The sequence below is a fragment of the Cibotium barometz genome, chromosome 3 (genome assembly GCF_041138505.1).
Source record: "Cibotium barometz isolate CiBa-2024 chromosome 3, ASM4113850v1, whole genome shotgun sequence".
In the NCBI taxonomy this organism is placed as follows: Eukaryota; Viridiplantae; Streptophyta; class Polypodiopsida; order Cyatheales; family Cibotiaceae; genus Cibotium; species Cibotium barometz.
In genome coordinates, this window is record NC_141048.1 from 59278466 (window position 1) to 59294887 (window position 16422).

The 16422-nt window shown below is 41.0% G+C and overlaps 1 protein-coding gene across 1 annotated transcript in view; it reads right to left on the reverse strand.

Annotated features, from left to right (window-relative positions):
* Window positions 1-9682: 9682 nt before the first annotated feature.
* Window positions 9683-16422, reverse strand: part of LOC147640327 (zinc finger (C3HC4-type RING finger) family protein) — a 105246-nt gene continuing 98506 nt past the window's right edge. The window contains exons 17-19 of the mRNA XM_086779232.1: window positions 10315-10383; window positions 9958-10052; window positions 9683-9827 (exon numbers count right to left, since the gene is read on the reverse strand). Coding sequence (XP_086635358.1) covers window positions 9990-10052; window positions 10315-10383 — 132 coding nt within the window. The 3' untranslated portion in view covers window positions 9683-9827; window positions 9958-9989. The remainder of the gene's footprint in view (window positions 9828-9957; window positions 10053-10314; window positions 10384-16422) is intronic.

Consider the following 16422-nt stretch of genomic DNA (forward strand, 5'->3'; position numbering starts at 1 on the left):
TACTAGGGGGATTGAGAGAGCAAGAACTCAAATAGTAGGTGCCCCATAGATTATGCTGAAAGGCGAACACTAACAGAATGGTGTTTGGATGCCATAGAATTTGATGATAGCTTTAGATGCATCCCAACCATAGATAGCCTATTATCAAAATCGATGTCAAAAGATGAAACCCAGCATCAAAAGTCAAGATTCCAATAAGTTTGAGGCACCCAAGAGTTCCAAAGACATAAAAAGTGTTTTGATCTGAAAGGTCTCAGAGGAGTACTCAAAGCTAGACCAAAAGAGTCAAGCCATTCTCATCTAGCTCTCAGACGAAAATTGACGTGGCATGCTATTTGTAGAAGCAACCACGCAACCCATGAATGCCCAGTCCTTAGAGCGATAGCAAACTAGTGGTGTGGATATTGCAAAAGATATGGAAATAATGAATCAACTAACTACTACCACACCCAAAGAATGATGAGGATGTTTGGAGTGCCAACATTGTCAGCACCCCATAACATTAGCCTTACCCACATCACCTCCTAGTGGTGGTGATGTGGGTAAGGCTAATGTTTGGAGTGCCAACATTGTCAGCACCCCATAACATTAGCCTTACCCACATCACCTCCTAGTGGTGGTGTAGACACAACTTACACAAGAAGGAACCAAATTGTGGTTAGGAATACTTATAGGGACATGGAGATCCCACCTTTAGTAGTGTTACCTTGAGTGACACTAGAGGTGGAGATGCCACCTCATTAGGGAAAATGTGGACTCATTTTTGGGATCTCTAAGAAATGCCAAGTCAATATAAATGTGTGTAAGTGACCTTATCATGTCACTTCATTTGTACTCATTCTCATCAATCTACTTTGAGTATTATGCTCCCATCTATCTATTCTTGGTTTCCCATCTATCTATTCTTGGTTTGCTGCATCTATGTGTGTTGCTACTTTGATCTCCACTCCAACAATTGGTATCTAATTAGATTCTCTTGGATCTCATCCCCTTGTCATCTTCTCCTTAAGCAGCTTCTCTTTGATTGTCTCAGATTGAGCTATCCTCTTAGGTGGAGGAAAAAAACCCTATAGTATGTTATTAACTACGTTAACAAAATTTTTTTGGCACGTTTTGGGTGCTGTTCGGGCTCATTTACATGTCATAAGGTTTATAGAGACATAAAGGGGAGTGCCTTTCAAGGCTCATTTGCATACCATAAGTTTTTGCTCATTTTGGGTGCCTTTCGAGGCTCATTCACATATCATAAGGTTTCTAGAGACATCTAGGGGAGTATTAGTTCAAACTATTTTTGTTCAATTTTAGGTTTTTATACACACAACAACACTAGTAGCATTTGGTGTGTAGACATGGCCATCATCTCTTCAACATCATATCTTCGAGCTCATCTTCAACAACTTCAACAGAATCATCAACATTATCATCGATGATTTTTGTATTCTAGCTTAGTATTATTTCCACACTTTACAGTCTAGTTTTTCATACATTTTGGAACTTTCTTCGTCTCAATAATCTACTAGAGCCATATCAGTTGTATTTAGTAGGCATTGATCGTACTTGTAGATAGTTGGGTATTTATATTGTGTGTTAGAGAGATTAGTTTTAGCATGCTGAAGGCAGTAATGTATTTAGGATGCTTTCCATTGAGGAAAAGCTTGACAGGACCAACTACCCGTTGTAGTCCTATATGATACACCATGTATTGGTCACCAAAAGGATTTGAAATGTTGTTATTGGCATTGAGACACACCCTATCTTGCCAACAAAATAACATAGTATAGGCATTTTGGATGGTGATATGAGTTCTGATGTAATTGTGGCATCTTCCTTCGTAGCTCGCCCTCCGCACCTCCCAAAATAGCAAAAAAAGCTAGGTGGGATGGTAGGGATGTACATGCACATGCATTAGTGAAACTTTTGGTGATGAAAAGGAGCATTATTCCTCATATCTGCTCATGTAAAACTGCAAAGCTTGCTTGGGATGATGTGTGCTTTACCAGTATGTAACAAGGCACAAGTGGCCTACTTGCATAAGCCACTAGAGCCTGAGCATATGAATGAGGGAGATTTAATGAATGAGGGAGATTTAATGGATGAGTTCCTATTTGTATGGGTCTTTGGTGTTATCTATTGTTTTCATAGCTTTACCAGATTTATACCAAGGTTTTATAGCTACACTTTGGTTCATGATAAAGGGTAACCCAATGCCCTTACTTTTGATGAGTTAGTTGTTGTTCTCTTGTAAAGAAGAGCAATCTCGGTGAAATCGAATTAGTATGCATGTGGAAAATCAAGCATTTGCTACTAATCATGAAAAGGTAAAGGTAAAGCCTTTTCTCTGGGGGGGTGTCTATAAGCTAACGGAAAGAATTTGTTAAGTCATCTGGAAATGATACCGAGAATGGGGGTGACAAGCCTAAGAATAAAATCAAATGAAACTACTATCGAAAGAGCCATGACATTATATCAATAAATATAGAAAAATGCTAGTTAGAGAAGGAGAAGATGAAAGAGTCAGGCATGGCTCTCGTTGATGCATCAACACTAAGTGATGAAAAGAAGGAGTCAAGAAACTATGTATATGATGATTAGTTCATTGTGCATTGTAATTGTGACCCTTTTGTCCATGATGTATGCATGTCAGTTGAGTGACACCATGTCTAGTACTTTGATAGTGGTGCTAGCAAGCACATTACTTATTAGCATGATTTATTTTCCTCACTTAACTTTTCTCCTCAATGAGGAATAATCACATGTGTAAACAACTCCTTGTATCCAATAAAATAAGTTGGTAAGGTTATTCTTACTGCTACAATGGTGGGACAATATTTTCCTCAAAAGTCTTGTTTGTGCTACGAATTAAAAAGAACTTGTTATTAGTCTCTCCCATTGCTAGGGTAGAACTAGTGGTAGTTAGATTTGTTGATAAACATGTGTACAATTCTCATGACTGGAGGGATGGAGACATCACTTTGGTATATTTGGTACTCTAAGCCATGGGCTTTACAAGTGGGATAGGTATGAGAGATTGTTACATAATGCTTGTTCAATTACTATCACACATCAGTTGGATATCAAGACTACCTTCTTGACTAGTGATTTGTATGAGGAGGTTTATGTATCTCGACCTCGTGGTTTTGTTGATAAGGATAGGAGTCTAAAGTATACAGGTTAAGAAAATCTTGCGCATGTGGTTACGTACTGAATCCCCACCTCTAGGTGTGGTCTATGTTGTGATATCGGGATACTCACATGAGCGAGTGTGGGTTGACACCTAGCCCATGACACCTAGCCCATCCCCTACAAGGTCTAGAGGAGCCCATGGTATGTGCTAGCTCAAATCTACACAATTTTCCCATGGTATGTGCTAGCTCAAATCTACACAATTTTCCCATCCATACTCAATTTTGGCCATGGATTGACATGAACTTCCAGAGCAAAAAGCCTTACATAGCCAACTATTCATGTGGGATCCTCAATGCTTGCCCATAGCATATGCTCAATGAAAAAATTGGCCAAGGGAGGCTGCATCATTACGCCATTGAGGATCCCATAGGCAACTCCACTATTCATTACATATCCTCAATGCTTACCCATTGCATTGCATGGGCAAGCCTTTAATTTTCTCATCAAAAGGCATTGCCTCAACAAGTGTCAATCCCTTAGCATCCACCATGCATGGGATATGCTTGACAAAAAAAGGCCAAGTGGGCTCTTCAACTAATGTTATATATTGACTAAGTAAGATTTGCCTTGTAGCTTGCTTGCTAAATGCTAGAACAAGGGTAGCCATGGATGCCGAACACATTCCATGTTTGGAAAATTTTAGCAATCCAAGATGCATTTGCAGTGCCCAATCATTCGTTTTGACTTTGCATGTTCTTCTATGGGAACTTCGCGTCCATAGTGAACATCATACTACTTATCTTTTTATGGGCTTAAGTTTTATGCTATAAGCTTGGAATGCTATGATGGATATGTATGTGTGATGTGTATGCCGTGCTACATTCCAATTCCAATTTCAATTCTATTCATAACATTTGAATTATCTCCATCATCCAAGGGAGGTGGAGGCAAGCGCGGGAAAAGGTGAAGAGGGGCAAGGAATATAGACCATGATCCTCTACCCTCAAAGAGTTGGACAAGATTAGTAGAATGGTAGAAATAGATTTCTAAGAAGAAGAGGATGTGGGTGAAGAAGTTGAAAGCCAAACTTTTGCAAGTAGTAGTCATGAGGTTGATGATGAGCTAGCACCAAAAGAAGCTAAAATGCAAATTCATCCATATGTAATGAGATCTGACATTCCTCCACCTGATGATAGTAGGAATGAGAACAAAATGTATATGGATAGGGAAGAAGATATAATGCAAAAAACCAAGCTTTTTAGTTATTTTTAATGTCCAATGATTCCACTATGTAGGCTTATTCCATATGCAAAGGCGAGGGGATTGAGAGATGACATGTTAGGTTTGAGACAACGTATGGTAAGGAGAGATATGTGCTGGAAAAGGGTGCCTGCATAGAGTCCATGTGGACATGTGATAGAGAGAGCACAATGATTAGTGAAGAGATAATGGCACACTGGTAAGGAGAGATATGTGCTGGAAAAGGGTGCCTGCATAGAGTCCATGTGGACATGTGATAGAGAGAGCACAATGATTAGTGAAGAGATAATGGCACACTGGGATCCTATTTCGCAAGACATTAACAAGGAGTTTAAGGAGGACACTCGGAGAATCCCTGAATTGCACATGCTTGTGCAAGTAGGATGTTTTCCATTTGCAAAGGGAACCACCGAATAGTGGCTTGGAAAGATGCAATAATTTGCAAAGGGAACCACCGAATAGTGGCTTGGAAAGATGCAATAAAAGAGATATTTTCAAATACAAGGTCAAGGCATCACCGTGTTTTGTGTACCATCATATATCCAACAAGAGTTAGTGCTTCTATTGAGCTTATAGCGGAGGAACTGGTGGGTATATCTTTATCTTTGTTCATTTATGTAATTTATAGACTTTATTGCCCAAAATTGAGGAGTTAACTCTTTGAATATAAAATGGCTCTCTTTTTGAATATATTTATGAGCCATTTACTTGTGTCTCTTTAAATATATAATCTATCCAAATATGGATGAGAATACATAATGTGTCCAAATATGGATGAAAAAACAAAGGAGACTATGGCAAAATTTATATTATGTGGTTTTAGAGATTTTCAAGATGTTCTTGGTGGAGTTGTGGTCCTCGAAGATTTCTTGATGTTAAGTACTATGAAGAGGTGAAGGTTGAGAAGAGGAAATACTTATTTCCTTTAGAGACTCATGGAGAGTCAAAGAAGAAAAAGGGTGTGTGAATATCTTCTTTTTAAAGAGTAGAATGGGATCTTATTTAATTCTTAGTTTATTACTACAACTAAAAGAAAACTGATACAATTTGTGTGCATGCAAAAACATATAGATACTTTGTTTACTTGAAAGATAAGGGTCATTTGCACACTATACTAGTAAGAGCAAAGTAGTGGTTACTGATTGCAAATGAGGCCACCACTATGTATCCTCCACCCATGCATGGATGCTTGAAGTGGGAGGTAGAAAATTGTCCATGATTGATAGACCTAGAGAAGGGTCACCTATTAGAGAGAGAGAAAGAGATCCATGCACAAGTTTCACAAGAGAAACCTAGGGTGGTTGTGGAGAAGGAAAATGTTTCACACGATGGAGGTAAGAAAAGCTTGCTTACGACTTATATTGTTTATCGTTTATGGATATTGCTTGCGATGACAGTTATCTCTTTCTTTATGGTGCAAAGGGCGTGGTATATTATGATTTGGTTATGGATTTCAATGATTATTCACTCATTGTATGGTCAACATAGTTGTGCCCACTTTTCTTTGTTGAGCCATGATATACATGAATTACTAAGGTGAAAGAAAAAGCCACTAGTGGACACTCATGTGTCATAACATCCAGCTCAATCACTGAAAGCATGCAACTGAATATCACCCTTTTAAGTATCCAAATACTTCCTTGGCAGCCTACCAATGCTTATTTCTGCGAGACCCCAAACTGGATGTTTGGCCTTGTATTACATAGATAAATGAGACATTTAACAGCTTATTGATAAAGTGACGCATCAAATGGTTAAAATGTATCAAAAAATATGAAATGTATGAACATAATTCACTTATTCCACTCTAATCCACATAATGGCGCTTAATGATCCCGTGTTTGGAGTGGATTCCACTGTTAATCATAATTGCTAAGCTATTCCTTAGCTCCATACAATGAAATCTAAGCCTTTTATATGCTCCAAAAACATGCAAAAGTCTAATGAAATCAAGATTTTACCCTTCCAAGATATGAAAATAGAATAACCTAAAGCAAATAGACTTCAAAACAAAATAACCTAGATACATCTAAGACTCCAAAACCATATGTTTTTTGGAGTGTGACCTCCTAAATCAACATGGAAAAATATTAGGTAATCCTAATAGCTTGGAATGGGCATATGAACGGAGCTAAGTCCTAGGCTAGTCCTTGATAATGGTGCCAAATATGTTCCAAGTTAAGTGCTTACCTTAGACTTGCTGAAGCATGTGTTGTTGGGCCTTTCTTTTAGAGCCCCAAGTGCAACTTCTTGATGTAGGTGTGCTAGTTTGTCCATTGCATCCTGACTCCATTGTCACACCAAAATACTCCTTGCCGATGGGGTGAAGGGAGAGCTCTCTTTACCTAGATGGAGAAAAATAGAGATGGTCCTATGCGATGTTTCTCTCTCATAAAAGATAGAGAATTAAGAAGATGATGGAAACAAGGAAAGTTGCAAGAAAACCTTTTTAAGTAAGCATGCATGAATTCAACAACATACAAGCAAGCAAGAGTGGAGAAGAGAAGAGCTCATAAATATTCTATTGCAACAAGGGAAAGATTGTGTATTGCTTATTGTAAAAAATAACTTGGATACAAATGACTAATTTTCACACTAGACCAGCCAAACTTAAAAATGATCTGGCATCTAGTCTTAAACAAGTATGTACACAAAGTCCTTAAAATTTTCCCATTTGATATTATGCACAAGGTAAGTTCACTTTACAAATTCCACCGCCACCTTACAAAAATAAGTGCTTGTTTGAGCCAGTAGGATGACAAAGCATCTTACAGTAGAGTCAAAAGGTAAAACCGTGTTAACTTGCAAAGTGATTAACACTATTACACATTGAGTATACTCACTTATCTATGTACATTAACCTCTCTTATACTTACTAACAATTTACTAAGCTCTAACCTTTAGTACTAACCTATCTATATATTATGATATAGTGTACTTACTAAAACTATGTATTAACATATAGCCTATTAACTAACAATATATAGTTTAAACATAAGTAGTATTAAGTTTCTAAAAGGCTTGACAATGAGAGTGTGTCTTGAGCGTGTGGATGTAGTCAAAGTTGGAGATGGCTTTTGTAGTTTATATTTATTTTCTTATAGTTAAAAATATATCATAAGCATGGTCATTCGATTTCCTTCAAATTTGCCAAGGAGTGCATGAATACACGAGTTCTTTCTTTCATTAGCTCTAGGTGACATAATAATTTTGAGATTATTTGAAGGTGAAGTGGACATAAACATTTGTGTTGCTTGAATTGCCCACAGGTGGCACTTTGATGGACCATAGTGCATAGCTTGCTTGGCATGATCTATTTGATGATCATGTCAAGCAAAGGATGGGAGTTTCTTTTGTGGTGCTTTTGGATATGGGTTGGTGGATGGTAATAGGACCTATCATAGGTAAGACGAGTGAAACGTGTAGTGTTATGTATATTGTCACACAAGTTTTAAGAGATTTCTGTTTACATTTTGCTCCATAATGTTGTGATGAAAAATTTCAACAATGTTAAGGATAGGTGAATGGCATGGGTTCATATCTATTATATAACAAAAGCAAGATATCAAGAGGAGTGCTTATACATGGACATTGTTTTAGTGAAAAGTAAGCCTTTCTTTTAAAACAAAACTCCATCTTGCTCAATAAAATTGCCCACTTGGTCGAGGACCTTACTTGGTCCTTTGTTGCTTAGTGTTTTGATTGCTTCTGGCAATACGTGTGCAATTAGCCAAAATATGTGACTAATTAAAGCCATGATTGTGCATATTTTCCCATGCTTAAGCAATTGAGTAGAGACCATAGGTGTTACATGTTGGTTGATTAGTAAACAAAGAAAACCAAAGCTTGTAAGAACTTTTGTTTGATGTTCAAATGGGATGATTCAAATTAGTGTGCATGTGTGTCTACCTAGCCTTATAGCCTTATGTTAAATGGCAGTAGCTTATGCAAAATTAAGATGGGGTTTATGTTTGTAGGTGCATTTGTGTGCAGCATTCAAAAGCCCCTATGTAAGTTAAAGTTCGTTCAATGCCTAGGGTAGATGAAACTCTCAAGAAATGAACCCTTCTTGAAGTTAAGTTTAGAGTTTTGCACTTAAGACGTGTAAGCCTTGGTTTGTTGATAGAGTTTAATTTTGGACGAGCCACCTTACCTAACATTTTTTTTAAAACTACTAGGTTTTTTTTTTTGGAAAAACACTTTTTTTGACATGCATTTTAAAAAAATTGCAAAAATCAACCCGAGTCTACATTTATGAAGGACACAGAGTGTCTTATTTTAGGCCCATTAATACTTTCTTCCATGTAAAGGCAAGAACTATTGTTTGGATGCATTTTAGCCCTAAGTAAAAATGTTTTTAACCTAGCTACTAGTCATTAATCAAGATTTGGGAAATTCATTTTGCTAAGCCTTACATCAATCCTTTTCATCATGAATTGAAGAGAAAATTGTAATTTTGAACTAGCTTTTTCTTTATACTGAAATCTAAACATACTAAATCTAGAAATTTTTTAGGAGAGGTTTTTCCTTCTTCCCTCAATTCGAGATAGTCTTTCTAGAAATTGAACAACTTGTAGGTCAAGGTGAGCCCGTCTTTTCCCAACCCTAAGTCATTTCCATCTTTTTCTTACCACTAGCCTACCCTAGGTAGGCCATAATCTATCGACTCCCGATAGGGAAGTGATGGCATGCAATTTCAGTACCGATCCTCACAATACCCAGGCAAGCCATAATCTGTCAAGCTATCAATAAAACTACTTTTAGATAATGTATAGCTTGCTTACATCAAGATTCTCTTTAAGTTACTTTTTCAAGCTATCAATAAAACTACTTTTAGATAATGTATAGCTTGCTTACATCAAGATTCTCTTTAAGTTACTTTTTCAGGATATGAATGCATTCCAGGAGAGGATACGCGTCAAAAGATCACATTTCAATCTTCACAAGTTGCTGTATCCCTAGCATGGAGTTGGTTGTTACTCCTAACATGCACCACCCAAGTACAAAATCCCTTGCTCCAACTGTTCGATTACTTTTTGATGTGGGAGTGGGTACTGAAAGTAGATAGACTAAAACCTTCTCCTTTGGATGAAGGTAGATTCGAACCCAATACCTCCTTGGAAGTTGGGAGACATGGGCGCTGGCACTGGGCAGTAGCCAAAGAGGCTTCTTGTTCCAATTTAACTTGAGCTTGATTCAATTTCATGAGCTTGCTGGAGTATTAAGCAAAAATCTAGGACTGGTCGTGCCTTCAAGTATGTTTTAAAAATCTATAATTTTTTATTGTTACATCTCATGGATTGAAGAAACAACTATTATTCCACCCTCCACTCTCAAGAGAGAATAGAACTCAACATACTTTGGATTTTAAATATAAGATTTCATTACCATGGGGCAGTCCAATAAAAATCCTAGAATGAGGTAAGTCATCCGGATATACACTACATACAAACAATGGCAAAAAAACAATGACGACTTTGTCAGGCCATTTGTGATCCTTAATATTACTCTGATTCCACGATAAAAAATCGTAAACAATGAAACCACATAAAAGATGAGAAAATTTCTCACCTTCATCCAAATTTATGTACATTTCAATATTGTCATTGCAAATGAGATCCTCTGGCAGTCCCACGTCGCAAGAAAATGAGGCCTTGGACAAGGCGCTGCCTCCAATAAAAAAATAATAACAATAAGACGTTGAATTATCTTTGACATGGTGAAATTTATAAGCGAAGTGACCGTTCCTATAATCAGATTGCTATGCTTTTCAAGTGCATGCTTGACATGGATGCACAGCACTATAAATGGGATAACCCATGTTTGCCATGCATGCACACCACCATAAATGAAATTAAAAGACTAATGCAATCAAATGTTTCATGCCTTCCCCCTGTTATTTACTTTTTTATGAAATTGCCATCATACCTCCCGGGTGTCTGTTAAACGAAGAAGGCGCAACTTGTCAGCAGACCTTAAGTGCATAAGTGTGGCAACCTGAATCACAGCAGAATCACAGCCAAGAATATCAAGTGTTTAGTACTCGGTTGCACAAAATGAACTCCTCATTCTATATTTAGCATAGTAGTTTTCACAAATTCTCTCTCTCTCTCTCTCTCTCTCTCTCTCTCTCTCTCACACACACACACACACACACACACACACACACACTCACACACACACACGTCCTTTTTTTTTTTTTTTTGGGGGGGGGGTGAAACCACTGTCTAATTGATTCCTCAAGGTATGGTACAAGCATAGCGAGGAAGGACAAGCTAGAAACAGTGGAAAAACACATCTAATTGCCTAGTAGTGATCTCACCCTAGGCATAAGAGTCCTGTAGCGATTCACGCAAAGAGCGTCTAAAAAAAGGATAGGTATCAACTGATCGGTTGGTAAAGACTCGCTGATTTCTATCATGCCAAAGAGTCTATAGTGCCCAGAATCTTGTCCACGCAAGAAACTTGATAATTCATTCGAATGTCTGCTAAAAAGCCAGAATTTCTTGGAAAAAGGATGCTGAGGAAAAAAGCCTTCAAATATCCAAAAAGCCTATCAAGAAGAGCACGAGAAGACGGACAATGCCAAAGCAAATAAGGTACCGTTTCTCGTGCATGATAGCACCTGTAACAGTGTGGTGATGCAATGTGTCTCTTGGCCAGTAGTATACCCGCAAGAAGCACCACAACTAGGCATCTCCATAGGAAGACTCTCTTTCAAAGGGAGTTTTATTTTCCAAATTCTATTAAGGCATGTTTTCCACCAACACAATGGCTTAGATATCCGCCAAAGCTAATTAGCATGCTCAGCAATCCATGGGGGAGGAAAAATAATCAACTTATATACTCTGACTGTAGTCAACTGATCAAATGAGATAGGCTTATAACCAGGCATTTGTCTCTCTAATTTCAAATCCGTCAGCTTGTTTTGCGCATTAATGAAAATAAGCCTTTAGAGGTTCCAATAATGCTAGTGGTTCCTCAAAGACTCTGCTCCAGTGTATACAAAGCCAAAGAGTTTTCAATGTCGGCATTCCTACCAAACCAATGCAAGTGTGAGAGTATCTCTTTCCAATCTTGGAATAAGCTTGGTGGAATACAGAGAGTCATGTATTTTACCATCAAAAAGTCCAAGAACAATGTCCCAGTGTGTAGGGATCTGGTTGCCAAATGCCAAGGTTTGCATATTTGCACATATGGTGGCTAGCATAATTGCCCATGGCTTTTTTGATGCTGAAAATCAGCAATCACAGTGGCTTTTCTGGCCAACACATGATAACGTATGTTGAGAATATTCAAACCACCATGCATCTTAGGTGTACAAATAAATTCATATTTCTTTTTTCCCGGAAAAGAGACTTCCAAGATTTAAGACCAAGCAACGGGGAAATCTCAACCGATCGGGTGCCTTGTGCTGCCAGCAAGGCCCCATATGAGATCAAGTGAAAAAAACGCCATGATCCCATTCTCTCATAAATTGGCCACGTTTTCTCTCTCTCTCTGGGGCCCTAGAAGATCCTTGAGTCCTGGCCCAAGTGGCCATGAGCGTGTGGATAATATCACGCCAGATCTTGCAAATGCACTAGGTATCATAAACCAAAGTGCCCTCCATGGCCTCAGTGTATCTAGCCTTCCAGATGTGCCACGTTGTGATGCTAGCAATAATCTCCCATGCAATGTCCAACCGTTGTGTTGGAGGTACGTAGCCTAAATCTGGCATGTCCAAAAGAAGACACGACCCACTCCCTGGGTAACCCGCATGATCATATCTTTGTCGTTCCCTTCAAACTTGATTTGCGGGCCCGACACTGTCAACCAAACAATAGCACCAAAACAAATGTAGGCCTCTCTTATCATCCTTCCAAAAAGGTGTGCTATTGTAGACCAAATCCTCTATGCCTTCCTACACTCCCATAAGCAATGGGTAAATTTTCTCTGAAGCTCTTGCACATCTTGGATAGGCTGGGCTAGCGCCAATGACCGATCTCCACTAGTTGGTGGTCCACTATGTAGAGAAAGGTAAATAAAAGAGGAAATCTTTGTTTCCCTCTATGAGTGCCACAACCTCTGCCAAAAAGCTTCCTAAATGTCAAGGGTGATCCCATAAGCCTCGCAATGTGGTCTAGAAGTAGAGACTCTCTGGATTTGTCCTAGAACCAAGTAAGACATTCCGCACACTGTAACTGAAGAAGGGCATGCTTTTCATTCACTCCCACTCACCAGGGTCCCAGTGCAAGTATCTAATAGGACACCCAGCATATAACCAGAGGCTCCAAGAGTCCGTAATCATCCCTTGAGGTGGATCAATATAGATGTGCTTTCCTGCCCTGCCTACCACTCTCACCGGCCGGACCACCAGACACTCAATGATATCCTGCTCAAGACTACTCTCCAAGAGCCGTCTATCCTGAATGGAGTAGAAGACTAGTACATCATCCTCACCCAAAGTGGGAAGGCACATGACCTGAATAGGTACTACGAATACCCCAAACCGTAAGTGATGAGGCCCTTCCACGAAATTCTTTGGGATCTAGTGGTTAGGTATGGCTGCATTCACCTGCATAATCCTCTAACTAGTGCCTCTCACGTGCTTGGTGCGAAGCATTCTTTCATCCTCCTTGAGACTCATGAGCCTTTTCCAATCCAACACTGAGGGGAGAAGAGTTGCCCAAGTAGCTGACTAGATATACGTGGCTGCTTCAAGAGGTCTACCAAATTCATCCAAGATCAAGTCATTCCTCCACACAGTGGGCTGCTTGTAAGCCTCCTCAAGTGATCGTGGAGGAATATGAACCAAGAAGCTCCTCATGCGATCCCAGGCTAGCACAAGAGATCTCACCAATGGCGAAGAAGGTAGTCAATGCTTTGCATCCAAAAATATAAACCGTGGGCTGTAAATCCAATCACCTCCCCTAATCAGGATGCATCTCGTAATTTGCTCCATAAGAAAGTCCTTCCAAGGCTAAATGCTCGGAAGAAATACTCACTACTAGCTTACAAAGTAAAGCCTTGCACTGCACCTCCAGGTCAATGATGTTCAATCCTCCCTCCTGCTTAGGCATAATAATGGTATCCCAAGCCACTCTCGCCCTAGTGTGTAGAGTGCCATCTAATCGTGACCAAAGGACATTTCAAATAAGCGGATGAAGCTGACCAATGCATATCCCTTATGAAACACCCAACACTGTAGGATCAGAGGACTCCTATCTGTGGAGGCTATGGAGGTTGTGGCAAGAAGAATGCCATGGCACGATGAAGCTGTACGAGAGAGGGAGAGGGAGATAGAGAGATGATGATGATGAGAGAGTGAAGTACAGTGATTGGACAAAGTATAACCTCTTCTTTGACCTTATTCAATGAGGTGTGACATCACTGCTTACCTCAAGGGAGGATTCCTAGGCTAAGAGGGTGTTTCCACACTTAACTCCAATTTCCCAACAAACCCCCCTTCGGAGTGAAGGAGTGGTGAGACCCTTAACGCAAAAAAGTTTCATTACCTACTTTGCTTTCCAGCACCCCCCCCCCCCCCCCTCAACTGATTCACCACTCAACACCTCCTGTGTTGTGGTAATAGAATCCCAAGTAAACCTAGGCAAAGTATGGTGCTGTTGCTGGAAGTTGCGTCTTTGTTGCGACGATCTTTTTCAATGAGCAAAGCAACCATGTCATCCAAAGTAGTAGAAGCGACTCGAAGGATCTCCAAGGAAGGCTCAAAGCGGCTAATGCTCTACATACTCTTTGTCAACACTGCCATCTTCTTGTCTTCATCACTAGGTGCACATTTTAGATTGAGAAGGAGCTGCACTTCTGATTGCCAGGTCGGAAAGCCGTTGGTGCCATCAAAGCGTTCCATGAGCGAAAGGAGACCTGATGTACGAGATGCCATGATGAGCACTTAAGAGAATGTGGCCAAGAAACTAGGGTTTCAATTGATTTAGGGTTTTAGCTCAAGATGGGGTATGGAAGTAAAATCGGGGTTCTAATCATTGCAAAACCACACATGGTATACCTTCTTTGGTTAAATAAGTACTAGTAAGCTGAATGGCCGCAACAACTAGATTGAGTCGACTTGGCAGTCATGGACAACCAGCGCATAGGTGGACAACTCGGATGTGGGATGCAGCTGCTGTGGCGCATAGATGAACTAGAGCGAACGACAAACGCAATCAGGGGCGAAAAGAAAAATATGGGGGGGGGGGGGGGGGGGAAATCACTAGACTAGCCCAAAATCGGGAGCAGCTAGGTAAGGCAAGTTGGTGCCCAGCTCTGCTTGGTCAAACAGAAGGCTCAATGCCCCCCCCCCCCCCCTCCCGTTCCGCCCACTTGGCTAAGCAGTGGTGCTCAGCTTAGCCCGACCAGCACCCTATCATGGGGTCCACCAAGCGGGCGGCGCAAATGGGCGGGGGTGGCAGAGAATGGGCAGCAACAACAGAACCAAACTTGTGTGGCGTGCGAGATCCAGACAGCGACAAGTACCACAGAACCAACGCGCAAGATCCAGACAGCGACGGGTAGTGGCTCTGATACCAATGTTGGATAAAAGGACTCCTAGCTGTGGAGGCTATGGAGGTTGTGGCAAGAAGAATGCCATGGCAAGATGAAGCTCTACGAGAGAGGGAGAGAGAGAGAGAGAGAAAGAAAGAAAGAAAGAAAGCTGTATTAATGTCTACTAGAGGCCGAACTCGACCTATGAGACAAATCAATGTACAACTGTCAATGTCTTCTCGATGTCGAGAAAAAAAAAGGACAAAATGAACATGAAATAAACTTTGAAAGTACTGAGCTAGTGGGGGGGGGGGGGTGATGGATGGAGCACTACGGCTAAAGGCTCAGTATGCAACCTACATGCGCAGGGTAAACAAGAATGCAATGCAGATCTGTCTAGCTCCAACTAGTACCATAATGGGGGTGTAATATGTGATACATAGGCGATGGCGAGGCAAAAATACCTCGGAGCATGATCTCCGGGTGTGAGTGTAAGTGAGCTAGCCGCTCCTGGATATGGTGTTGATGTCGAGCCCGTATCTCTGTGATCTCCCTCTGAGGTAGTCTGGGAGTCTGGTAGCTTGGTGCTCTCGGTCTCCGTCTGGCTCGGAGGTCCGCAGCGCACTGAAGTGTAACCCCCTCCTGTGTCAGGATAGGCACTAGGATAGATCTCTGGAAGAAATCATTGAGCTGGAGTTGTCGCCCACCTCTCCCTCTGGTATGAGTCCGTAGCAGTGTCTCTCTGTGGCGTTGTGTCTCTAGCAAGAACTGGCCAAATCTGCGCTGGTCTGCGGACTCCATGATCTGGCAGAGTGAGGGATGTCCACTGAAGATGGAGGTGTATCTCTCTCTCATGACTCTTCCCGCCGCTTCCACATGTGGTCAGAGCCACCCTCCAACTTCCCCCACTAGTCGCGGAGGGTATGAATGATGTCAAGCCAAATGCTCCTTATGGACTCTGTAGGTGGAGTATGGGTGCCTTCGATGGCTTCGCTGCATCTAGCTCTCCAGATGTGCCAGGTTGCAATGCTGCTATGGATCTCACATCTCTCGCACAAACCCAGAGTCCAATGATCCGTAACTGGGGCAAGGACCGGTTCCGTTGAAATGCTAAGGAGAGAAACCTGAAGGGCTAGCCCCCCACCTTCCTCCTCATAAGCCATGACAAACTCAGCCTCAGTGGCCCAAGCCATAGTGCCCCATGAAATGATACGGGTTGAGGTCCTGTCTATCATGAAAATGCAGAGAATCCGTTGCCAAACCTGTTGACCCTTCGGGCAATCCCACAGACAGTGTCGCTAAGACTCTTGAGGGTGGTAACACCTCAGACAAGCTGTTGGTCAACTGCCAATGGCCAACCACGTGCCAACCGCCAAACTCTTGTGTGCCAGCAACCAAAGAAAGTGTGTGATCTTTCGAGGCGAAAAACTGTCCAAGAGCCTCTTCCAAAAACCTGAGAGAAACCACTGTGAGAGGCCTTGTAACTACTAGTGTATTGCTGTTGCCAAGGTGCCCTCGACCTCAAGCATGGGTGTATGCGAAGAATAGGAC